General features: G+C 41.6%; 1 protein-coding gene and 1 long non-coding RNA gene across 2 annotated transcripts; both read right to left on the bottom strand.

Annotated features, from left to right (window-relative positions):
* Positions 1–27,785, bottom strand: LOC311303613 (ethanolamine kinase 1-like). Its single transcript, XM_084430170.1, has 8 exons — positions 27,488–27,785; positions 18,466–18,728; positions 17,686–17,829; positions 13,146–13,294; positions 7,066–7,149; positions 6,779–6,939; positions 6,199–6,272; positions 1–1,192 (listed from the first exon to the last, which is right to left on the bottom strand). The coding sequence occupies exons 1-8, from the start codon at positions 27,635–27,637 to the stop codon at positions 1,084–1,086; spliced, it is 1,134 nt and encodes a 377-aa protein (XP_084286296.1). The 5' UTR covers positions 27,638–27,785; the 3' UTR covers positions 1–1,083.
* LOC311303621 lies at positions 16,320–16,804 on the bottom strand. Its single transcript, XR_014629798.1, has 2 exons — positions 16,758–16,804; positions 16,320–16,669 (listed from the first exon to the last, which is right to left on the bottom strand). It is a non-coding gene; the product is annotated as an uncharacterized lncRNA (long non-coding RNA).
* Positions 27,786–27,804: the final 19 nt, after the last annotated feature.

Genomic DNA, 27,804 nt, shown 5'->3' with positions numbered 1-27,804 from the left:
GTCAGAATAATTCCAAATATAACAATTTATTAATAGTCAGGTAAATGTATCATGCCAATTACATGATCAATTCAAAGATAATCAATACAATAACATCAAATGCTCAGAAATAAAGAGTAAAAGACGCATACCTGACATTAGAAAATAATCCATAATGCAGAGTGTCTGAGGATATTCATCATTACGGGCTGATCAGACTACAGAATCGCCCTGAGCCTTTATAAGCGTTTCTTTAATTACTCAGACCAGGACAAAACATCCCCCCGAGGTGGGGCATGAACTTACGATAGGAATTTGCATTGACTAGAGTCATAGACCCAGGGGGTTCGCACCTTGCTGAGGAACAGGAGGTAGTTTGGATGACCGCAGTAAGCAAAGTATCTCTGAACTCTTATTACATTTTGGTTTACTTCTGTGGAGACGAGACCATTGTGCCATTCGCACTGAGACATTTGATATGACACCAAACATGACTGTTAATTCACTTGTTTTGACATAGAACATTATCATTTTTGTATTATCTTTCCAAGTGAAGTATGTGAAGAGAAGGATGTGTAAAGGGAAAGAAGTGGAGAAGGATCAAATGTGAAGGAAAAGCAGGAGGCAAAGAAGCTTTCCTGCAACTTCACTCTGTGGGCTGTGGAGACCAATGGCAGTATGTGCTGGTGTTGTCCATATCTCTGGAGATCCAAGTACCTGAGGTCTTACAATGCCAACATTTCTGTATAATGTTACAAAGTGCTGGAGCTTGATGAACTGCACAGAAGAAATATTTTTTAATATTTAGTTGTATATATGTATTAGCAGAAACTATTAATTGTTCCCTTCAAAATGTTTTTAATGTGTCCTCTGCACAGTCCATCTCTATAGCCTTTTTCTTCACATTTCTCCACATTTCACTTGTTCTAATCTTAAATGAATTCTCTGTTGAATAAATGCACTTAATTCTATGCAGCTGACTCACTGGTAGACTTCTCTTCAGTGAATACTTGCACAAGGGACACAGGGTAATTTCCACCAATATCTAGCAGTGGTTCTCAATCCTGTCTCTGGATCCCCCAACACATTTGTTAGCTCGCGGTCCTACAAGTCTGCATGACCAGCACTAGGCTCCTGGAGGAACTGCGGAAGTCTCATTCCAAAGAACTCTTGCTTTTTCTCAAAGTAGTAGTTGAATCGAGCCATGGCATACCTTAGAAAGATTGAGAGAGGGAACATGTACATATAAATACAAGCTGTTTCTTAAAAGTAAAAAATTACTAATAATGTTACTAGCAACTTCACTACAGAGAAAGTTAAATCTTGACATATGTCTGTTATGTTACTGTAATTGTGTTACTTTTAGCACAAAAGGAAAATTGAGTGTTTAATCTCTGCTGGATTTTTTAAATGGGGTCACACCAGGAGGACCAAGAACCAGTCAGGGTGGACCAGAGAAAACAAATAAATACTTGTTCTATAAGAGCATTTTAAGTAGGGTTGGGTACTGAAACCGGGCACCGATATGGAACCGGTATACCCAAGTAACCGGTATGTAAGCGGACCGAATCAAAATGCAGATTTCGGTGCCTCATTTCAGTGCCACTTAAATGCCTCAGCTCGTCAGCTGTCGGTTGAAATATTTGACCCAAGCATCATCACCACATGTGATCGCTTGTTAACCATTCGACGCGTACGATCGACCACACTGCTGTGATTAGAACGTTCAGATCGCGTGATCATCAACTTCTAAATTCAAATCTGCATTCGTGCGTTGGCTGGCGCTGAGCCAGAGAGAGCTGTCATATCACCACTATTCAGTGTTTTCAACCACATAAAGTTTATTTTAGGTTTCAGACTTTAAAATACACATAAGTACTGACAAAACAATACATGTCATTTATAGTTTGTAAAATACACAAGCAGGCAATCAAGTTAATTTTGTTCCACGTCATGTTTAGTGTGAAAAGTCCCTTCAACAAACCGTCGTACATCTAATCCTGATGAGCGCTCATTGTCACAGTTGGAAACGTGACGCGTTCTTCTTCCACGAGGGGTTTCATCACGCCATTTACAGTGATGCGCTCTACAATAACGCTCACCTTGTGCAGGACATGCAGTAACTCAGGAGAGGTGTCGGTTTTGTCAGAGAAGGCAAAATGTGGTCATATTTCTGCAAAAGAATTGCTGAAATTTAAAGCTGGTTTGTAGCAAACCAAGAATACAGACTACTTAGCTGTTATTAGTACTGTAACTGTTTTTTAGTTATTTAGTGTTAAATTATTGTAGTTGGGTTAGGTGTCTTAGGTTTAATTGTGAATTTGTTATGTTAATTTGTTGTGTTTTCTATTTAGGTTGCTTATTTAAATATATTTAAATTTAAAATTTTATTTTATTCAATAAAAAGCCGGTCTTTAATGTCATTCGCCATCGTTTGGAGGCTCTTAATTTTATTTATTTTTTATTTATTTTTAAGTATCGGTTTAGGCACCGGTACCATTTTAAAAGTATCGATTTGGCACCGGTATCGAAAAAAACCCCAATCGATACCCAACCCTAATTTTAAGGTACTAAATATTTATCCCTAAATTATGCACTATTTATCATCGTAATACCACCATGGAACCACTAGTTAGCTTTATAGCCCTTTATATATAAATATAGGGTACAACAGGGCTAAAGGCGCAGTGATTTTATTCTCTTCTGAACCACTAGATGCACAAAAACTTGCGCAGCACTTTCCAAAACATCCGCTTTTCAAGATACACGTGGAAATTTATCTGATCCTTGATGCAATCGTGGACAGCAGCGCAAAGTTGATTCGGCGCTAATTTGATCTAATATATGTTTTTAAACTTGTAGATTTAAGTAGCAAATGAGATTCGCTAAAATTATTGTTTATATTTTGAGACAAAGGTCTTACTAATGATTTTCAGTTTTGTTCAAGGTAATTAAAGCAACACCTTTACATCAATAACACAAGAATATGTAAAAGTATGGTTTTTGTGGTAAAAGGCCCAATTATTAACAGCTGGCTGCAGGGCGGTTATTAGGCATAGGGCGCCAGTGAGAGCATGTCTGCCACTTTCGCAGGGGTGTGTGTAAACTGTGTCATAGCCACCCTGAAATATGGTTTCCGCACCCACTGGTTCCCCCAACACTATTGGGCTAGAGTACTGTCAATCTGATGATTCCTATATGCCATTGGATCAGAGTACTGTCAATTACTGTCTGACTGTTGCATGTAAAGTTTGCATTTAGAGTGCTCAACAACATTAGATCCGAGAGCTCGGTCAATGCTTTGGTAAAGTAACACTTTTTTTTTTTTTTAACCACACGATAAAGCTAAATTCAAAGGCCAATTCAAAAAACAGGTACAGTAAAAAGTAGCCTTGGAAAACCCAGACGAACTTCTGGCAAATTTAGATTTGCTCTGCAAGTCAGTCTGGCCAAGAGCCCAGTCAAGCCCATTTCCAATCTTTCCAAATCTTGGCACCAGTCACAAACGTTGAGGCGGGTTTTACACGACATCGATCGCTCTGATTGGTTTTAGGTCTATCCAATTGCGCCCAGAGGCATTTGAGCGAGGTCCGTTGGTGACGCCCCTTTGGAAATGGGATGTGAATGAAGCTTCCCCAGACCCACTCTCAGTTACGACAGAGAAGGGTCTGGTGTCAACCAGGCTAAGTAAAAAGTGCACAAATCCTTATTTTGTTAGGGCAGTATTTGTGGCAGTCGAGAAATAACGCTGAGCATTTCACGATAAAGCGTATAAAGCGTTCTTCACTTACTTGCTCCTCCAAAAGTTGTGTGTTTTTTCGCCAATGCATTGTTAAAGGATCAGTGTGTTTTGTAATTGTCCCAAACAAAACTTTGACGGACAATTTAAAAATGTTATAATAAAATGTGCTAATTCTCGACATTAATACATATTATAAGCTAGCATGAGTAATAAAATGCTTTCTCTGTGTCCAGATTTGACTGTAATAATAAGGCTACAACTGACACTTCAAATTAACTTAACAAAAAACAAAAACATTCTCAAGGTTGACAAAATCAGTCTGTAATAATGTTAAATATAGGCTTCATCCAAATGCAAAACTCAATACAATTAAATTATTGTCTGAAAGCAATGTACACAGCCATGTTTATAGATGTATGTAGGGATATACCGCCATCTAGTGGTTACACCTTGGTACTACAGATGATAAAAGATTCATAATTTAGAGGTAAATATTAGTAGGCTACCGTAAAATCCCCTTATATGGCCAGAACTTACTTCTGTTTTCCTCTATTGAAAATTATTAGTGATATTTATTTAATCACTAATATTTATGATGATTATTAGTGATACAACATAGGAGTCATGCGCATGTGTTTGTATTGGGTGTGCGTGTGCAGACATCATACCCTGCAAAAACACATTTCCAGGAGATGACACAATAGCCTTTCTAATAATAATAATAAAAAAAATATTATAGGCCACTATTATATTCATTCGCGTAAGCCAGCTAACACAGGTTTGTTCATTCGGTAGCATTCGTGCGCAGAAAGTGAAAGTGATGTAGTTGAGTGTGACGAAGAAAGAGCCGAGTATCTACACAAAATCTGAAGGCAAGTGGTCACAGAAGACGCATATGAAACATATGATAATATCAGGTGTAACGGTAATGCATCTTGGCTGACCACTTGTGATGGCATCACCGAAATCACATCTTTATATCAGGTGGAAACAGGCTCTCTTTCGCTCGCTCGATTGCTGGGATATTGTATATAATTTGGGGGTTGAGGGCCTCTAGAAACCCCTGAGTCTAGGGGCCTGTGTAGACCTTAACCCGTTCCTGCATACAGGGGACGTTCACGCATCAGTCAGTATCAAAGACTGCACTGAATCAGTCCTTATTCTTATATATAGAGACTTATATATATATAGTATATAATCTTATAAAGGGCTATATAGGCATCTAGTTGCTACAGAATGGTATTACTGGTATTCATTTTAATCCATATTAACAAATATATACAAATATAACTTGGAAACATTTCAGAATTATATTTATTAATAAGGATTACATTTTGTATTTGTTAATAAGGATTTCACCTAGAGCGTCGAAATGGCTAGAAACGGCCCTGGCTGACTTTTCCATTCGTTGACATGACATGGTTAGATTCAGATGGTCAATATCATATATTAAGTTGGGTGTCCACCTTAGAGATAATCACCATAGTTATACTGAAACCATCATATTTAAAAATATCATATTAATCATATCATATAATAAAATATCATTTAATTTTACTACTGTAAATCTATATTAAATTATTATGGGATCTCCTTCAATGCTTTCAGAATATTTGCTTTTTAAAATAGTTTTGTTTCTGTATTTTTATTTTTTTGGGGCATTTTTTTCCTGATGTGTAATTGTTCCCAACATTGTTTTTAATCATTATTTAGTGTTTCAGATATGGACTTAAACTGACTTAAAATCTGAGGACTAATGATTTGATTGTCATGATCACCTGAAGACCTGCAGCATGCTTTCTGTATAGTCACCAAGAACAAGTGAAATAAACAGAAAATACTACAAACTTTGCTAAAGTGCTTATTTTGAACAAGTATTAACTTCAACAATATTAAACCCATATTATTTTAGCTACAGTATTTGTATCAATACTGTGTCTGTGAGGTAAAAGACCTCACCACCTCATACATTTATACGATTTTTTAAACAAAATGAAAACATTTCATGATTTACTTTCACACAAAATCTGTTTGAAGTTAGTTTGAAAGTGTCAAACTATTATTGTTACAGTCAAATCACATAAAGACACGGAGAAAGCATTCGGTTCCTCATACACTAGCTACATATAACCGCTTCTTCAGTCACACGAAAGTAATCAGAACATTTACTATGGGCTATCAAAAAGGGCTATATTTTAAAATGTGTAATTAAGTGATTACATATCATTTACTTGTTTATTTAATTATCCATTTAATAATTTACTTGATTTGACAGGAAATGGTTCGCGAAATGTGAATCGTTGTCCATCATTTTGCAAGCAATTGGTGATAAAGGAAAATGCTTGTATCTGCCCCTACATCAGAACAAAACAATGGTCATAAAACCCTCCATAATAAGCTTTCAAACACAAAGCCCAGATGCTCTTTCTATTCTCCCCCAGTTTCCATGTGTTATTTTGGAAAGGTGTGTAACGTACCTCTTGAAGTCGAAGTCAATAGTGGAATGTTTTGCCTGCAGAAGAGCCCATAGACACCAGAACAAATGAGCCACCTGGAGACAAAGCGAAGTAGTCTTATATTAGATCATTTACAAACATGGCAACAACATATTATCCAGCTTCTGAAAATGACCCTGGACATGCACTTTCATCTTTATTGTTTGTTAAGCACACAACTTTTAATATGTAACGTTTTGTTAATCTCAATGCAATAATAAAATGATTAATTTCAGCACTAAAGGATGAATGCTATATAAAATGTATTGATAATATTTTCTGAATATCAATTATTTTAAAACCCAACTAAACAAGCCAAAGGCAACAGACAGAACCCAAACTCCATCAGGTGACAGTATTATTATATAGTGATATATTATAGAGTGACTGGATATATATCAAGAATGAGAACATAAAACAAAGAAAAGTACAGGCAAGTCAGGTGTCATCCAGTTTGTTCTGAACCGACAATCAATATAGACAAAACATATTTTCCCTCCAGTTGTTTTTCACCACTGTTTGACATTTTTCCAACCTCTTCCCGCCTCCCTAAAATACTCACCAAGGAGAACTTGCAGACTTGTACATAAAGTTCCAGAACCTCTTCCCTGGACACGGCTGAGTCCACAGCATTGCAGCTCTTGAAACTCTCCAGATACGCAGAGAGCCAATCAAACTGAAGCTCGCGACTCGGGTACAGGCTCGAGTCAACGTTATCGATACCTCAAAATACAATCCACAGACAAATGATCACAGTGTGTTAGACAGGGGTAAAATTCAGAACTTTTAAAGTTGGTTATAGATCAAATATTCTTTTTATTTTATCTTTATTGTTATTATTATTTGTACCTGCAAATTCATTGAAATGGTTTCCAATATCATAAGCTTGGTAATTAAAATCAGCATATTCATAGTCAATGAATTTTACTGTGCCTACAGTCAGAAAAACAAAATACATAGTTTAGTTATTATGAGTCAATGGAAAACGTCTCGGGTTACGACTGTAACCCTTGTTCCCTGAAAAGGGAACGAGACACTGCGTCAATACAACACATTGGGGAATGCCCCCCAGCGTAGCGTCTCTGAAGCATGAATTAAACTAGGCCAATCGTGATTGGTGTTGCGTCATGACGTAACGTGTGACGGCATACACGGAAGCTTACAAAGGGACGGTGGCACACATAAGCGTCAGCTTCTGTGATGAAGCAAGTCGCTCCCAGGCAGCGTCAATACGACACACTGGGGAACGAGTACCCACTATGCCAGAACGAGCCCTGCCTGTCCCAGTATGAAGCTGCGCACAGGCACACTTAGGACGAGAGCACTAGAGTGCCAGGCGTAGAACGGATCCAGACTGTAAAATTGTATAAAAGTGGCCCATCCTGCAGTATCACACACTTCTTGGATTGGGGCCCCTGAAAGGAGAGCTCTAGAGGATGACATGCCTCTGGTTGAATGAGCCCTCACAGCCAAAGGTGAAGGCAAACTGCGCACCTGATAGGCCATAGATATCGCCTGAACAATCCATTTGCTGATGGTTTGTTTGGACGCGAGAAGCCCCTTTCTTGAGGGACCCGAAACACATCAGAAGAGAAGAGAAGTAATGACTAGCAAAAAGGCTACCTTGAGGGAAAGGTTATTGGCCTTAGTCGACTCCATAGGTTCGAAGGTGGCCTCAACCAGCCCTTCGAGAACAACTGCCAGCTCCCAAGTGGGAACTCTGGTACGAGCCGCAGGGCTCATCCTCCAAGCCCCACGGAGGAAATGTACTACCAACTGATGTTTACCCAGAGGCCCATCACCCAGCGGAGCATGGAAAGTCAAAATGGCAGCCACGTACACCTCGAGTGTGGATGGGGCAAGACCAGCCGAGAAACGATCTTGGAGGAACTCCAGCACTGAAGCCGTCAGGCAGTTAACTGGGTCCACCTCACGCTCTCTACACCATACAGTAAGTAAACATTCCATTTTAGGCCGTACAATTTCCTCATGGAGGGAGCTCTAGAGCCAAGTATGGTCTCGAATAATACTGCTGACATGCTGGCCTCTCTGTACTGTGCCCCCTCAGGGGCCAGACCCATAGTTTCCATAGCTCTGGCCGAGGGTGAAATATTGAGTCCTCTGCCTGCGTCAGGAGGTCCCTCTTAATGGGAATCTCCCATGGAGGGCCTTCTAGAAGTGATATGTCGGAGAACCACACTCGGGCCTGCCACAATGGGGCTAATAGTAGTAGACTGACCCCGTCGCGACGGACCCTCTCTAGAACCCCCGGAGCAGAGCGATCGGGGGAAAAGCGTACAGACGCAGCCTCGACCACGTCTGCACCATGGCATCCAACCCCAGCGGGGCTGGATGCGTGAGGGAGAACCACAGTGTGTTGTCTCTCGAGATGCAAATAGATCCACTTCCACTGGGCAGAACCTCTGACATATCGACAACTCCACCTCGGGGTGAAGTCTCCATTCCCTGGGCTTCAGCCCCTGCCTCGACAGGATGTCTGCTCCCTGATTTTGATCCCCTGGAATGCATGTTGCTCTGAGAGACAACAAGTTTCCCCTGGGACCACAGGAGGATCTGATGCACCAGTTTGTATAGAGGGCAGGATCTCAGACCCCCCTGATGGTTTATATAGGCCACCACAGACATATTGTCTGACCTCACAAGGACGTGTTGACCTATGAGGTCTGGCAGGAAACTCCTTAGAGCTCAGAACACCGCCAACATTTCCAGGCAATTTATGTGCCAAGAGGAATGATGGTCCTGCCATAGACCTCTCATAAATGCGGCCGTGCTTGACCACGCCCCAGCCCGTAAGGGAGACGTCTGTCGAAGCGGCTTCCCGGCGACATGACTCTCCCAACACAGGACCTTGGGACAGAAACCAAGTTTTCTTCCACATAGATAGGAAACGAAGGCATCTGCGCGTAACCCTGATCACGCGGAACGTGTTCCCCCTCGGGGAAAACCCCTTGGTTTCCAACCACCACTGCAGGGCCCTCATGTGCAGCAGGCCGAATGGAATGACGTTGGACGCTGCTGCCATGAGCCCTAACACTCTCTGAAAATGTTTTACAGTGATGGCTTGGCCTAGCTTTATCCTGGTCACCGTGGCCAGGATGGACTCGATCTGTGCAGGAGACAATTGTGCCCGCATTATGACCGAGTCCCATACCACTCCCGGGAACATGGTTCTCTGGGCTGGTGCCAACACTTTTTCATGTTGAGTCTCAACCCCAGACTCTGGATGAGGGCAAGGACAACATCTCGGAGCTAGAGCTGCATCCATGCATTTGGTAAATGTGCGAGGGGAGATAGCTAGGCCGAATAGAAGAACCCAATATTGGAACGCTTCGCCCCCGAAAGCGAACCTTAGGGAACTTCCTGACGATGATGCAATTTTCTTCTAGAAACAAACTTTGTTGTATTATTTTCATGTTATCAATGTGAAGCTGCTTTGATACAATCTGTATTGTAAAAAGCGCTATATAAATAAAGGTGACTTGACTTGACTTGAAATGGAAGGATGGAAATGTGAAAATATGCATCCTTCAGATCTATCGTGACAAACTAATCCTCAGATTGAATTTGATTCACTATGATTGGAATCGTGAGCATCTTGAACCTGAACCTCCTCAGAGACCGAATTAAGTGCCTCAGATCTAATATTGTATGCAACCCCCCCATCCTTCTTGGGAACTATGAAGTAACGGCTATAAAACCCAGACTCCCTGTCTCTGGTGGAGGAACACGTTCTATGGCCTCCTTTACCAACACCCGACCCTGCTCTGGGTCGACTGCAGTCCAAACCACCCTGTTGAATTTCGGTGGGCGGAAAATGAACTGCAGTCTGTACCCTTTTTGAATGGTGCGCAGACTTCTTAGATTAAGAGCGGTGAGGGAAATATTGTCTAAAGGCTGCAGACTGTTTAATCGTCTCCTGAAACCTGTCGACAACAGTATTTACGGCGTAGAAACAGGCCAGATGGCGAAATCTGTGAATCAAGGAGGAAAGCCCTGTCCTTCTCCTTCATGCCCAACAGATTTAACCATAAATGTCTCTCAGAGACCACCATAGTGGCTGATAGTGCAGGTCGTTTCCTTGGTGACTCGGAGAGACAAGTCTGCAGCCTATCTTAACTCTGCAGCATCTTCTGGAGTTGGCCCCTCGCCCTCATCAATCGCTTTAAGAAGGTCGGCCCGACATATAAGCCCTGCCCGCTAAAGTAGATGTACCGTGGCAGGGTTTGGTGGTCAGCACAGGGGTTTAGGGATGACGCAGCGTCGGGGGAAAGATAACTGGCCAATGGCTCTTCTACCCGATGCATCATCCCATAACCGTTCTCTCTCACCCCCACAATATTGCTGTAATCTAATACTGGGGGGTTGGAAATTCGAGAGGAATAAGGTTTGTTTCACGATTTACACAACTTATGTAAATCGGGAAAAAATGGCAAACCCCAGCAATGAGGTTGTTCTCTACGCTGCAGGAAGCGCTCATCTAACTTACTTTTTGTCTGCGCTTGCCTTTCACGTGGCCAGCTGATATTTAACTGGTCCACAGCGCAAGAAACAACCTCCACCAGCTCCTCATATGCGGGGACATGGAGTGGAGAGTCATCTCCATAATCCCCGCCCTCGATGCTGAGCACATCTGCTTCCTCGGAAGCAGACAGCTCGAGCATTGGGTTCTCCGCTCACGGGGAAGAAAGCCGCTGGGTGGGCGAACATCGGAACTCGCAGAGGAATCCTGAGAAATTGCCAGATCCATTTGCGAGCCCCATGATGAACGCCGCCGGGGTTCGCGAGTCTGGCCATCCTCATTGAAAATAGGCAGACGAGAGTGCAGCACCTGGATTTCACAATCCGGACAAGCAGCCCCCTCGAGAGCCTGAGAGCTGCCTGCACGTGCTGCGCTCCCTAACAATGTACACACAATTGGTGTGTGTCCCCACCTGTGATGTAGCAAGGGCAGGGATGCACACACAGCTTGTAACTTTGACTAGCCATTATATATATATATATATATATATATATATATATAAATAATAATTCGTTACATTTATATAGCGCTTTTTCTGAGACCTCAAAGCGCTTTACATATGGAAGGGGGGAATTTCCTCAACCACCACCAATGTGCAGCATCCACTTGGATGATGCGACGGCAGCCATATTGCGCCAGAACACCCACCACACACCAGCTTACTGGTGGAGAGGAGAGTGATGAAGCCAATCAGTATATGGGGATGATTAGGAGGCCATGATGGACAGAGGCCAAGGGGCAGATTTGGCCAGGATGCCGGGGTTACACCCCTACTCTTTTTCGAAGGACATCCTGGGATTTTTAATGACCACAGAGAGTCAGGACCTCGGTTTTACGTCTCATCCGAAGGACGGTGCTCTTTTGGCAGTATAGTGTCCCCATCACTATACTGGGGCATTAGGACCCACACAAACCACAGGGTGAGCACCCCCTGCTGGCCTCACTAACACCTATAGATAGATAGATAGATAGATAGATAGATAGATAGATAGATATAGATAGATAGAGCTTGTGTGAATATTGAGACAGACAACACCAAATAAGACAACAGAGAGCGATTGCTGAAGAACAGAAAGCTGACGCTTGTGTGTGCCGGCGTCCCTTTAAGCTTCCGTGTATGCCGTCACACGTAACGTCATGACGCAATAGAATAATGAATTCATTCATGCTTCAGAGACGCTATGCTGGGGGGTGTTCCCCAATGTTTTGTATTAACGAAAGGGAACAATACCAGAGGCAATTTAATAATATACAATATGCTAATGAGTGTCGAAATTACACAGTATATGCAGTATGTATTATGGCTTCACATTAGATCACTGTAGTAGAATACACTCTGTCTGTAGAATACAGAAGTCGTTATTTTTGTTTGTTTTTGCGCACAAAAAGTATTCTCGTCGCTTTATAAACTTAAGATTGAGCCACTGTAGTCACTTGGACTATATTAACGATGTCTTTAATACATTTTCTGGGCCAGCAAGTTATAATGTCTTAGAAGCCTATGGAGGAGTGAGACAGCACTCAGATTTAATCAAAAATATCTTAATTTGTGTTCCGAAGATGAACGAAGGTCTTACGGGGTTGGAACAACATGAGGGTGAGTAATTACTGACAGAATTTTCATTTTTGGGTGAACTAACCCTTTAAGCAAGAGCCTGTTCTGGTTTAGCAGTGTAAGCAGAACATTTATCCTGCAAGTACTCATGACTTTAACGTTATTATGCTTAGTGTAACTTTCTAGATTGTTTATAGTTTTTCAGAACAATAGTATTTCATTTACATTCATATAGAGGTCAGTGGCCGAGACTGTTTGATCTAAACCAGCTCAGTCCTGTTCCTGGAGATCTAACCCTGATCCAACACACCTGAACCAGCTCATGAAGATCTTCAAGAACACTTGTAATACAGACAGGTGTGTTGCAGAAAGGTAGATCTCCAGGAACAGGATTGGCACACCTGATCTAACCTGATCTAAATGTTCACACTTTAAGAAGCTTAATTAGAACTAACTTAGGGGCTGTTTTCAACAAAAAAAGTAAAACTTTTTATGCATTTTGTTTTGAGTGCCTGAAAACGCAAAGTTTTGAAAACGGGTATCAAAGTGCAAGTTTTTGAAAATGGTCTCTGTGTAAACAACAAAAATGTGAATCTCTGAAGACGATGACATCATGCTCATGCGTATTACGTGTTCAGTCTATAGTGTTTATGGCCTGGCAGCAGAATACAGCGTTTTTAGTCGTTTTCACGGATCTGTGTGAATGAGGATAGTTTTGACAATAGTTCGTCTATACGTGGAAAACTCAAAGGAAAAACTTCTCCGTTTTAAGCATCTCGTTGTCGCGTAAACTTACCCTTATGCTCCACTTCCAATAATAATAATGTTAGTCACCTTCTTCTTTGTTATAAATGACATTTTTAGTCAGGAGGTCATTGTGACACAGCACTACTGGGGAGTTGGTGTGGGTGAGAAGAGTCTTCAGCTCCTCCATCTCTGTGATGATGATTGTAAGGTTAGGTGTCTCCACATGAGCACTGGACCTAAAGCACACACGCGAGAACATCTGAATATGATTTTTTTCTTTATTTTTTTTGTAATTAACAAGACAAAGCATCTTATACAAAGGAAGAGACCAATAACACATATACAGACACATAAAAAAGCCAAATATATAGATATAGTAGTGAAAACAGGTAGTGATAAGTTAAGCAATAGGTTAACTTGGTGTGATGTAATAGTATTCATTATTATTAATTAAATATTTCTAGTGATGTTGCGGAAAGAGAAAAAAAGATACAGATATAAAACTCATTGAGTGAAAAATAGATAAAGACCATTTGAAACAATCATAATAATAGTGCTAGTAGTGTAACCACCTCCACTCTATACCTAGGTAAAGGGCCACACAAAAGAAAGGGGCTCTACCTATTGAACATTGTCTGTTACAAATCACACCAGAGTCTTCAGTATGAGGGAACCATCTGACTTATTTTATAGTGCTTAATTGCACAGTGAAAATGAAAACCCCCATCCAAAATAGTCATATGAATTAACAAAACATTGAAAACAAAACCCCAAAAGAAAACAACAAAACAAACTATACTTTGACAATCATAAGCAGCTTGTTTCAATCTCAGATGGACACAATTGCAGTTTTCAAATATTACCCATTCGCTTAAATATTCCACTTAATTCCATGGATAACATCACTTCGACAATCACATTAAAGCATAACTTATCTGTTAGAGTCCAAAGGTGCATGAAAGACATGGGCCAAGTCTCTGAGGGAAATCGTGAGAGAAGTCTGAGTCTGAGCAACAGCACCAGAACATTTAGCAATATGTCAAAACATCACAAGTCCAGCATAAAATAAATTCACTTAGCACTGTACTCAGATCAGTGATGGAGGCCCAAAATCAGTTAAATCACCATCTCCTTCTTCTTCTTCTTCTTGTTTTTTTTACGGCGGATCGCAAACAAATATGTGCATTACCGCCACCTATCTCAGAAATGGACCATTGACACTTTCCTATACTTCTTTAACCTATCAACCGACATAAATTCCCCTTATTTACCCGCATAGAGGCTTCATAGAATTTCATCCGGCCTATCTCCTCCTCCTTCTTTTCGATTTATAGCAGATTGCAACCATGACTTTTGAAGGTGCATACCGCCACCTACTGTATCGGAGTGTGTAACATGAGCTATGTCCGTTGGGACTTTATATCAAAAAATAAATAAATAAATTAAAAACCTAAATCCTATTATATATCCCTATATTTTTCAGATATTGTGCAACTGCTTTCTGTGTATCCTTTACCCCATCTCCTGTTCTGCCTAACAAACCTTCAAGGTTCCACTTCCTGCCTGACTTATCTTTAGATTTAGCCTCATCCTCTCATCCCTACATTTCCTACAATGTAATATTACATGTTCTACATCTTCCTTGGACCTACATTCCAAACATTCATCTGATTGACTTTTGCCCATTAAAAACAATGTTTTATTTAGCCCTGTATGATCAAACCTTAGCCTGGTTAAAACGCTCTCCTCTCTTCTGTTACTTCTATTCACACCCTGAGCATTAATAGATTTTTGCAAGCTGTAATATTTCCTTCCACTTTTATCCACATCCCGCCTGTCCTGCCATTTCTTCATCATTTCTTTTTTAATTATCGCCTTAGCTTCTCCTTTTCCAAGGGGTATATTTATGACATTGTTCGTCCTGGTTGATTTCTTTGCTATTTTGTCTGCTCCCTCATTCCCTGTTATACCTCCGTGAGCAGGTACCCAGCAGAATCCCACATCTATCCGTAGTCTCTGTAATCTAAATAAACTTTGTTGGATTTCTAGCATTAGATCTTCTCTATTAGATTTCATATTTTGAATACTATAAAGGTAATCAACACAACACGCCACTCCTCAACCCACTGCAGTCCTACAATCATCGCCATCATCTCTGCCGTATACACTGAAGCCTGGTCAGGTCATCTTTTCCCAATGCTTATATTCATTGTTGGTATATATATATATATATTCCTACCTTGTCCTCTTCATCTTTAGATCCGTCTGTATACATATCCAAGTAACTGTAATATTTGCTCCTTATGTACTGACTTGCCAGATGTCTTTTCCTACTCTCTTCCCATTCACTTTTTAGTTCCAATATATTTAAGTCTATCTCAGTTTTTGGAAATATAGGGATATATATAACCATATAGGGATATTACTAATAGGTGTAGGGGAGTTAAACCAGATATTATTTACTCTATATTCCTCTGATTTAGTCTTTGTTACTCAGTGTAACGTAAGGACAGAGGCAGTCGGATCCATATGCAGCACTTTATTTCAACTCACACACAAGTAGACATAAACTCCGGCATACAATTAAACAAGGGGCAATCCAGTAACTCGTGGTGATAACAGGCTTTGGTCGAGGCAGGCAGCACAGGTTCATACACAGTCCAAGAAGCAGGCAAGGGTCAAGAGTCCAGAGAAACACGGAATACTCAAACAGGGAAGAATGCTCAGAGATGTACGCTTACAGTGTGAAAAGACTTCGCACCGGACACAGGGATCACTCAGGCTTAAATAAGGAACTCAATGACCCATAATCAAACACCACTGAAACATAATTAAACATAATGAGTCCATGGTGAAACATAATGCAGGGAGAGAGTGCCCTCCAGTGGCTCACACGGGCACTCCACATCACACTCAGCCAAAGCCATTACCTTTAAAAGAACTATACTGCCAACATTCCTGAATAATGCTCTTTGCATGGTTTTCATACCCACATCCACTTAAGCGACTCCAGTATGTAAGCATGAGTTTCTCTCTTCTCAGGTCTGAGGGCACTTCTCCTAACTCAACCTGGATTGCTTTAATTGGTGTTGATCTCATTACACCCGCACAGATCCTCAATGCTTTACTAACTCTATCCAACTTCAGTAAATGTGTTTTAGCTGTTGCTCCATATACATAACATCCATAATCTATTGCTGACCTCATTAGAGCCCTGTAAATATACATTAATGATTGTTTATTTGCTCCCCAGTCTTTCCCCACTACTGCTCTCATTACATTGATTACTTTCTTGCATTTTGACTCCACCTTTTCAATGTGAATCAGCATCTCCCCTCAACACCTGTGACCTTATCAAACACCTTCTCTCCCTCTCTAGAAACCACGTCCTAGCGACAATATTCTCACCGCTGATGAAAATTACAACCTGTAATAGTGGAACTGTTACAGTAGAAGTAGTAGTAGTAGTAGTAATCATAATACTAATAATAATCATCATAATAAGATCATATCAGCTTTATGGAATTTTAGACCAGTCCAAAAAAAAAAGATTTCAGATCCACACTATCACACCACCAAGATTTCTCCACCACACACACACACACACACACCTCAGAACACCTGCAGATAACCACGACTATGAACAGCCATGATCAACAGAGCTCCGACACACACACACACACACACACACACACACACACACACACACACACACACACACCTCAGAACACCTGCAGATAGCCTGAACAATGGAGCTCAGATATTACGGTTCGCCATGGCAACAGCACCAACAAAAAGATGTCTGCATACTTCAATATGTAAATATGTATTGAGTACATAAGTTTAATTCCTAATCACTGTTATAATATCAGGAACTGGCAGAACTGTAAGTTATTGAACTAATATTAATTTTCATGGCACTTGGCAGCAGCTAAAAATGAAGTATAGAAGCAGAATCCAACCAGGTAAAGCTTAAAGCACACACGGTTCATGGGTGTAGGCTACATGACTTTACAGACATTTGAATTATTAAATAAATATCCTTTCAATGCGCAGCAGCTTTTTCCACATAGTCTAATGCTCTTGTCACATAATTAAATGTTCTTTAATGAAATTAGCATGTGACTTGTCCTCAGCCAACAGCAGGAAGGGTCCGGGTCAGCAGGAAGAGGCTCGTGAACACCACACTGCCGGATGAGGAGGAGATGGACTACACCACAGGAAAACTGGTGCTTTTGTATTTGTAGGAAATAAAGATGACCAAATAAAGTGTGAATAATTAGTGTTTATTTAACAGCTGTGGCGGTTACGGCATATATCTCTACTCTTTCATCTGACATCCATTCGCTTCATTCCGGAAGGTGTGATCATCAATGCATTAATGTTTAAGATGTTTTCTCAGAATATGACTTAATGTAGTGCTGCTTTAAAAGCTTTTGTCTGATGATAATCATTGAAGATGTAATAATGTGAGGCAACTGTAATGTTCCAATAATGTGGAATTCACTTTTTACATATCCATCCATTTTCCGAAACGCTTGTTTTGTGTAGAGTATTAGAGATCATGTCCTTTCAAATATGAATCTACTATTCAGCACTATGTTTCATAACTCTGAGATGATCTTACCTTTGCTGTTGAGGAGCATCAGAACTCTGGATCAGGTTCAGGAACTGGGACAATCTAGGCCACAGAACTGGTGTCACGGGTGTACCGTTTCCCATTTCTCCACACTTTATGGAATGGATTTTTCCCATTTCTGTTGCAATCAATCTACAGTCAATGAGAAGTGTCATTCCGGTTAATCATATTGAGAAAATGAAGTAGGAATAATAAAAAAGAGACATTAGCTTTCATCTATCTAAGGTATTTTAGGTAGCCAAAACTATACCTACAATCAGCCAGATTAGGGCTAACAACTTTAGCAAGGATACAACTCAGATATATTCCTAGAGATGTCTTGGTCAAGGATGCTCAACAGAAAGCTCTGTGAGTTCATCTGCCTTGTTCAGTACCTGGCACTGTTCTGAACGTGTGAAATGCGTGTGTGTGTGTGTGTGTGTGTGTGTGTGTGTGTGTGTGTGTGTGTGTGTGTGTGTGAGTGAGTGTGTGTGTGTGTGTGTGTGTGTGTGTGTGTGTGTGTGTGTGTGTGTGTGTGTGTGTGTGTGTGTGTGTGTGTGTGTGAGTGTGTGTGTGTGTGTGTGTGTGTGTGTGTGTGAGTGAGTGTGTGTGTGTGTGTGTGTGTGTGTGTGTGTGTGTGTGTGTGTGTGTGTGTGTGTGTGTGTGTGTGTGTGTGTGTGTGTGTGTGAGTGTGTGTGTGTGTGTGAGTGTGAGTGTGAGTGTGTGTGTGTGTGTGTGTGTGTGAGTGTGTGTGTGTGTGTGTGTGTGTGAGTGTGTGTGTCCTCAGACCTGTAGACGGAGGGCTGTCTCAGCAGTGTGTCGTCCAGCACGACTCCTCTGATGAACTCATAGCAGATGCCGTTGCTGAAGCTGCAGAAGAGCTCTGGCCCACAGCCGTGTGTGTGGAGCACCTGGAACATCTCCAGCTCCTTCTCTCGGTCCAGAAACAGCTCCGTCCTCTGCCCGTAAACCCTCACCAGTACACCTGGGTCTTCAGCCATAGAGCCCACGTAGCAGCCCATTAGCTGGTTGGTGATGCCCTCCGTGAAAGCCTAGGTTCATTAAAACAGTATACAAATAAAACAGTTCTTCAAATTAAAGTCCAGTCTGTAATTGACTATAATAATGCACATGAATCATATGGGACTACTTTTTGAAAACTGATCATTAATTTAATCTATACTGTTGTGTAGGCCAATAGGGCGCATGCTAGTATGGCAACCAGCAGATTCCTGTCTGTAATGTTTGTAGTGTGTTTTGGTCGTGTTTTTTATGTGTATTGCCTGTGACTGTCATGAACAAGTGCTTCTAGATATTGCACTATCGATCAACTTTGATCAACTTAACTCTCGTCTGCCAAGGGATCACAGTTGAATCCGAGAGGAGACAATATATTAGAGAGCTACAGCTACAGTGGATAACTCAGAATGTAATCACTGGGCTAAAGTTTTATCTTCAGTGTCCCGCCTGCATTCGAAGGGATTATATCAAGACTGTGACTGGAGATAATTCGAGTAGGAAAAGAGAAGGAGTTGGGCTGTGACGAAGATAACAACAGCTCACCCGTATTCCCCTGCCTTCACTGCTTACGGGAAACATTCAGTCCTTATGAAATAAACTTGATGAGCTACAGGGAAGCTTTGGCTTTCTCCAGGAATAAAGAGGGCTGCGTCATGGCATTCACAGAGTCTAGGGGCTAGCAGGGTGGAGACAAGCTCATCAGGAGAGCTGCGTATGGCAGTGGAGTAGAGTCTCTGGAGGAGGCGACGGAGACACCGAAGCAGAAACTGTGCAGGATCATCATAAACACCTCTCATCCCTGTAATCCACACTGCATTCATATCTTCAGCAGGCTGAGAACACGCAGCGCACTACAGAACACCACTGAAGTCATTTCTCCCGGTGTCTATCAAGCTCTACAACTCCTCTCCCTTCTGCAGGACGAACAGCTGAGACAGGCAATCCTTCACCTGTCCAGTATATTACTGCTATAGTATTTGGTCGTCTTACTTGTACAATACTTTCACCCTGACGCACGTTCACGAGAGCACCACAGTGTGTGTGTGGTGATGATGCAGGAGCTGGCGTTCAGACATCTGACCTACAAGCAGAGGAAGACGCATGCGCCGTGATGCTCTCGTGAACGCGTGTCGGAGACTGACATAGAAGAGAAGAAATTACTGAATAAAGTTGATATTTAGTTTTTTTGGCCCACAAAAAAGTATTCTCGCCGCTTCATAAAATTAAGGTTGAACCACTGTAGTCACATGGACTATTTTAACGATGTCTTTCTGGGCCTTCAAAGTGTTAATTAAATAGCTGTCAATGGAGTTTTATATTTCTATGTTACGTAACAAATAATAAGAACAATATATTTTTTAAAGTTGCAGTCTGTAGTTTTTCCTCTTTGTCGCCATCTCTGTTCAAAATCTGCAATTGCAGTCATTCGCGGAATGATCAACTTAACGTGGGTTGTGCCTCGGCACGGCTCAGCACGGATGAATCCAATGTTTTTAGGAGAATGTGCGGCTGTCCTGAACCATTCTGGATCCGCCATCAAATTGCTAAGTGTAATTATATCAAGAGCTGTGAGAAAAGGCTATAAATCTCCACCTCTCCGCTAGCCTACTAGCCGAGACTCTTCTTTATTAGTACAGATGTGACGGAATGACACAAAGACATGCTTGAAATTCCCGGATTCCCTCAGAAATCCACCAGTAATCCACTGGAATTAAAACATTATTACAAGCTTACCGTTATTTGGGTTATGCACTTGCTCAAATTTATTTTGGATAATTTTTAACCCAAAAAAAGTTCCGGAATGCAGCAATTTTTGTGAATTGACCAGTTTGCAAATCTTCCATTTATTTGGGGATATGAAAAAAAAATTTTTTCCTTTTCATGTGCATTTTATCAGCTGCTCTGATGGCTTTACTCAAAGTATATCATTTCATTTGTACTTTACTTTTAATTTTTTAGTCATCACGCATTCAGTTCCAACCAATAAAATGTCTTCAGTGCCCCATGAGATCCACACATATGAACATTTCATGCTTCAAACATATTTCCAGGTGAACTTTTTATCAGTGGAAAACAGTGGTCATTTTGGACTGTGATCTGTTTGGACCCTGTGACCGGAACATGGCTATATTTTAACTTTTGTTCTAACCCTCTGACTGATGCAATAAATACTTTTTACTATTATTACTTATTACTTTTTTTCTTTTTTTACTTATTACTTTTTGTAAATTGTGTTGAACATGCATTTAAATTTGATAAATGACAATGGAAATATTAGGTAAGCTAAGAATATGCATTCATTAATCATTAACGTACATCAGTTATATTATATTATTATGTGTTTATTTAAAATATTAGACAATACAAGTTTGGAGACATTACATTTTTTTTTACTGTTTTTGAAAAGTCTCTTCTGCTCACCTAGAAGCTCTGCTCATTTATTTGATCAAAGATACGGTAAAAACAATCATATTGTGAAATATTATTACAAATTAACAGAACTGTTATCTATTTGTATATATTTTAAAATGTAATTTATTCCTGTGATCAAAGCTGAATTTTCAGCATCATTACTCCAGTCTTCAGTGTCACATGATCCTTCACAAATCATTCTAATATGATGATTTGGTGCTCTGGTAACTTTTCTTATTAATAATAATAATAATAATAATAATAATAATGTTTAAAAGAGTTCAGCAGAATGACATCTGTACAGCAAGTTAGATGCCTCTGCTACTTAATATCAATACCTTTGTGAATCGTAATGATGAAAATTTAAATTTGACCTTTTTTCAAATCATTATCACGAATATAAAATATCCTAGTCTCCATTTTTCTACCATAATTTCATAATTACCATAATTTCTAAATAAGTAATAAATGTAATAATGATCTTCATTCTGAATATACTGACCTAGACCTTTTAAAACTTTGCAAAGATGTCTGTCATATCTAGTAATTCCAGAAAACAGCTGTTACAATACAAAATATTACATTGAGTATATATTACAAAAAGTAAACTGTTTCATATAGGCCATGTCAACACTAATACATTTCTGTTAGGTCCATTAAGTCAAGAACACACAGACAATAAAAATAAAGAATTTTCATTGAATAGATTGCAAACAAGTTGATGTTCCTGAATTGAAATTTGGCGGTATGGCTCTGTTCAGGGAGTCCTCTGACCTTTCATGAGCACCATGAAATAGCAGAGAGTCAGAGGACAGCAGCAGCAGCATTAGGGAACACTCACACAGTTTAGGACTGTGAGAGCTAAAATATCCCCCCTGTGAACAGAGCAAGCAACATGACATAAAGCAAATGCCACGTTATGCATAAGGAGGAGCTGGGGAGGTGGCGGGCAGCAGAAGCTAGCAGCAAGCATGTATGAGCAAACTGAATGTGCTTTAAATAGGGCGCCTTGTTTGAGCTTGGCCATTGAGCAGCGAGGGGAGTTACCCAGCTAATGCAGCTCAGCTGACGGGACAGTGTTGTTAGCAAACAGCATTAGCAGCGTCTTGACTACCTGGCCTGCCAGAACTGACGCTGATGCTCAATTTACATTCTGTCAAAATAGTTTATATGATTATATTCACTCCTTCTGGAAATGTACACACATATAAAGAAATTCTTGTCAGAAGTTATATATAAACTTGAAGTGAATCTAGACTTTAATCTCTGTAAATCCCCTTCAGTATTTCTGTTTGGAGATCTTTCTCCCATTAACACTTCAAAAGAAACAATAACATTTATCTTTACCTCATCCATATAAGCAAAGAAAGTAATACTATTAAACTGGAAGGATAGATTTAAAATATAAATTACTTCAAATTCAACTTCAATCTATTAATAGACACATTAACACTTGAGAAAATGACTGCAACACTTAGAAACACAATGACTGCTTTTGAAAAAAGCAAAGTTTCTGGACAGATGAACTTCCAACATGAAATAATGCATATAATCAAAGGTGCGGATAAATTAGATGTTTAGTGACTTAAGATGTTAAATAATATGAGTTTACAGTTAAGTTTTTGGTGTAGATCTGTTTGTTTTTCTTGTATTTGGACCCAGCAATGCATGTTATAGTTGTGTATGTTATGGTCATGTATATGTATGTATTTCCATATGTATATGGTTTACCTTGTTTGTTTTCCGTGTACTGTATGTATTGTACCCCTTTAGGCTATTTACAATAATAAAAAAACTTTAACTTTTACGCCACTATATTTCCTATAAATTAATCAAATGTATACATTTCCCCAAAGCATATTTGTTACTTGCTACAAAATTAATTCTGAAGAACACAGACTGCAAGCAAGCATGTGCAAACAAGCGCTCGCACAACCACAGTTGATTTCATTTTCCAGGTTTCTGTGAACTGTGTGGTTGTGGCTCTGGTCTCTGTTTTTGTCTCTGTTTGCACATGAATATTGAGAGAGTACTTTGATTATAGTTGTACTTGCACTTATTATTTGCATTTCATAAAACTAAGAAAAAAAAGATATTTTTTGTTATTTATACTGGTTTTATTTCTATGTTCAATTTGTGGAAAGGAGTTCAGTTAGGAGATCACACACAGAATCGATCAGAAGTTCTGGAAGCTCATAATTCATGTACAGTAAGGTCTGAAGAGACTCATGTGAAAGCATACAGGAGAGAAGCCAGTCAGTTGAGTTTGTGGCAGAACATTTTACAGTGCTTGTATATTGTTGTCTTTCAATGGATTTAATAATTTATACTGAAATGAAAATAATGAAAATAATAGAACTGAAATGACATTCATTACAAGATTATTAGTTAAAACATTTCAAAATAATCCAGCCATGAATTTTGTCATTGAGGATTTCTATTAAATATTGTGCAAAAATACAGTCTCGTGAGATATGTGTCGTCACACCTACTAGGTGCTGCATTAGTGCCATTGAGGGTGAGTGGATGCTAACATTAATACCTCACGTGGTTAAAACAATGTATTAACTTATTAGGCTGCATAGATCAGGTCAGCCGGAACCAGGCACACTTCCTATAACACCTGATGTAGTTGCTACATTATAAGAAGAATGGCATCTACACTAATGTTAGTCTTTCTGTTTATTGCGAGGTTTACTGTAGTCAGCCGGATCTGGACCGTATCCAGATCAGATAGAAGACCTGCGCCTAGACACGACCACAACGCATGATGTAGTCGGCCGGATCCGGGCCGTATCCAGATCAGATGGAAGACCTGCGCCTAGACACGACCACAACGCATGATGTAGTCGGCCGGATCCGGGCCGTATCCAGATCAGATGGAGGACCTGCGCCTAGACACGACCACAACTCATGATGTAGTCAGCCGGATCCGGGCCGTATCCAGATCAGATGGAGGACCTGCGCCTAGACACGACCACAACGCATGATATAGTCAGCCGGATCCGGGCCGTATCCAGATCAGATGGAGGACCTGCGCCTAGACACGACCACAACGCATGATGTAGTCAGCCGGATCCGAGCCGTACCCAGATCAGATGGAGGACCTGCGCCTAGACACGACCACAACGCATGATGTAGTCAGCCGGATCCGGGCCGTACCCAGATCAGATGGAGGACCTGCGCCTAGACACGACCACAACGCATGATGTAGTCAGCCGGATCCGGGCCGTATCCAGATCAGATGGAGGACCTGCGCCTAGACGCGACCACAACGCGTGATGTAGTCAGCCGGATCCGGGCCGTATCCAGATCAGATGGAGGACCTGCGCCTAGACACGACCACAACGCGTGATGTAGTCAGCCGGATCCGGGCCGTATCCAGATCAGATGGAGGACCTGCACCTAGACACGACCACAACGCATGATGTAGTCAGCCGGATCCGGGCCGTATTTAGATCAGATGGAGGACCTGCGCCTAGACACGACCACAACGCATGATGTAGTCAGCCGGATCCGGGCCGTATCCAGATCAGATGGAGGACCTGCGCCTAGACGCGACCACAACGCATGATGTAGTCAGCCGGATTCGGGCCGTATCCAGATCAGATGGAGGACCTACGCCTAGACGCGACCACAACGCATGATGTAGTCAGCCGGATTCGGGCCGTATCCAGATCAGATGGAGGACCTGCGCCTAGACGCGACCACAACTCATGATGTAGTCAGCCGGATCCGGGCCGTATCCAGATCAGATGGAGGACCTGCGCCTAGACGCGACCACAACGCATGATGTAGTCAGCCGGATTCGGGCCGTATCCAGATCAGATGGAGGACCTACGCCTAGACGCGACCACAACGCATGATGTAGTCAGCCGGATTCGGGCCGTATCCAGATCAGATGGAGGACCTGCGCCTAGACGCGACCACAACGCATGATGTAGTCAGCCGGATTCGGGCCGTATCCAGATCAGATGGAGGACCTGCGCCTAGACGCGACCACAACTCATGATGTAGTCAGCCGGATCCGGGCCGTATCCAAATCAGATGGAGAACCTCCGCCTAGACGCGACCACAACGCATGATGTAGTCAGCCGGATTCAGGCCGTATCCAGATCAGATGGAGGACCTGCGCCTAGACACGACCACAACGCATGATGTAGTCAGCTGGATCCGGGCCGTATCCAGATCAGATGGAGAACCTGCGCCTAGACGCGACCACAACGCATGATGTAGTCAGCTGGATCCGGGCCGTATCCAGATCAGATGGAGGACCTGCGCCTAGACACGACCACAACGCATGATGTAGTCAGCTGGATCCGGGCCGTATCCAGATCAGATGGAGGACCTGCGCCTAGACACGACCACAACGCATGATGTAGTCAGCCGGATCCGAGCCGTATCCAGATCAGATGGAGGACCTGCGCCTAGACACGACCACAACGCATGATGTAGTCAGCTGGATCCGGGCCGTATCCAGATCAGATGGAGGACCTGCGCCTAGACACGACCACAACGCATGATGTAGTCAGCCGGATCCGGGCCGTATCCAGATCAGATGGAGGACCTGCGCCTAGACACGACCACAACGCATGATGTAGTCAGCTGGATCCGGGCCGTATCCAGATCAGATGGAGGACCTGCGCCTAGACACGACCACAACGCATGATGTAGTCAGCTGGATCCGGGCCGTATCCAGATCAGATGGAGGACCTGCGCCTAGACACGACCACAACGCATGATGTAGTCAGCCGGATCCGAGCCGTACCCAGATCAGATGGAGGACCTGCGCCTAGACACGACCACAACGCATGATGTAGTCAGCCGGATCCGGGCCGTACCCAGATCAGATGGAGGACCTGCGCCTAGACACGACCACAACGCATGATGTAGTCAGCCGGATCCGGGCCGTATCCAGATCAGATGGAGGACCTGCGCCTAGACACGACCACAACGCATGATGTAGTCAGCCGGATTCGGGCCGTATCCAGATCAGATGGAGGACCTGCGCCTAGACGCGACCACAACTCATGATGTAGTCAGCCGGATCCGGGCCGTATCCAAATCAGATGGAGGACCTGCGCCTAGACGCGACCACAACGCATGATGTAGTCAGCCGGATCCGGGCCGTATCCAGATCAGATGGTGGACCTGCGCCTAGACACGACCACAACGCATCCCTGAAGTGTCAGCAGAGATTGTGTCAACTAGACTCTCCCCTGTAAAGGCCTCATCGACACGACAGCCATCTGCACTGATCCTCAACAAACCCGTCTCCATACTGGCGTGACTTCGATCTTCAACCAGAGGGAACTGGATAATATTCTGAATGATCCAATCCAATCAGACTTCTGGCCTGTAATTCTGCCTGAATCATAATCATACACTGTTCGTTCCGTTGGCCAGAGGAGAACTGAGTCTGATTTCTCCTAAGGTTTTTTTTCTCCATTCTGTCACTGATGGAGTTTTGGTTCCTTCACTGTCGCCTTTTTACGCCTTTGTGAATGAAACATCACTGAGCTAACTTAAGCTTTACTGTGACGCTATTTTCTTCTGGAAACAAACTTTGTTGCATTATTTTTCTGTTATCTCTGTAAAGCTGCTTTGAAACAATCTGTATTGTAAAAAACGTTATATAAATAAAGGTGATTTGACTTGAATTTTACTCAAGTGTGGCTTTCAAGTACTTTATCCACCACTGTAACCAACACCAAATTGTGTTTGAGGAGACCATAAGGCCATCGAAAAAAGAAAAATGATGCTGAACTGGAATATTGGAAGAAAGAAATGGAAAGTTTTTGGAAAGGTCAAAGTCCAGGTCTCAATCTAATTGAAATACTGTGGCGGGACTTCAAGAACACTTCAAGAATCCCCTCTAAAAACTAGTTTCTTTAAGCTGATAGAAGTTGAGGAAAAATGTAAAAGAAAGTCTCAGTCAGCTCTCTAGTGTAATGTTGAACATAGTGTAAGTTATGCCCTTTAATACTCTGTTCCCTTTAAAGCTCAAACAGTGGCGAATGATGATAGCAACACTAAGGTCATGTGTTTATTTGAACTCATTATACACAGTATATCTCCAATGCAATGCCAAGTCAGTTGGATGAAATCATCTACCAGTGTATGGATGTTAATGTTTAAGTATTCAGCCCAGTAAAGTGAGCAGGCCATCTTCCATTTCCCATTCAGTACTTAGGGGAAACCTTTTTCCTTCTGAATAGATTACAATTATGGAAATAAGGGGTAAATAATGAAACTCATTGTCTTTCAGTCAATTTAGGGCTCAACTCTTCATCGTGTAAATACTAAACATCTACACAAATTGTTTTTTAAATGATTTGTTTTTTAAAATGTTGTCTAATAATTTTGATAATGAACTTGCCTTGACCTGAATATCTTCTGGTTTCCACTCTGGCCGCAGTTTCTTGAGAAGTTCTGATATCCCATGCCGAGGGGTGCGCTCATCAATGCAGACATCTAAGTGTAATCTCTTGTAACGTCCATCATTTGGCATTGTCCTTGTCATTTCCATTCTTTTTTAGATGGCTTCACAGCTCAGATAATCCAAATCAGTTATATGAAAGGCTAAAGAAGATTTGTTTTAGGGCTTGTCAGCGTTATGATCTTATCTCAGTTGTTTATCGAGACACTGTCAGGCTCGCAGGACCCTCTATGTATTCAGTGACTCAGCAAATCTTT

The sequence above is a fragment of the Rutilus rutilus genome (assembly GCF_951802725.1).
Source record: "Rutilus rutilus genome assembly, chromosome: 14".
NCBI lineage: Eukaryota > Metazoa > Chordata > Actinopteri > Cypriniformes > Leuciscidae > Rutilus > Rutilus rutilus.
The sequence above is the reverse complement of the archived record's forward strand: the minus strand, read 5'-3'. Positions and strand labels throughout refer to the sequence as shown.

Bases quoted from the DNA above. Each gene is read 5' to 3' on its own strand.
- LOC311303613 (XM_084430170.1), bottom strand. From the start codon at position 27,637: ATGGAAATGACAAGGACAATGCCAAATGATGGACGTTACAAGAGATTA. The intron at 6,273-6,778 runs GTGAGTATTTTA...CTTTGTCTCCAG, and splicing joins AAGTCTGCAAGTTCTCCTTG to GTGGCTCATTTGTTCTGGTG. The intron at 1,193-6,198 runs GTACGTTACACA...AATCTTTCTAAG, and splicing joins ATTGACTTCGACTTCAAGAG to GTATGCCATGGCTCGATTCA.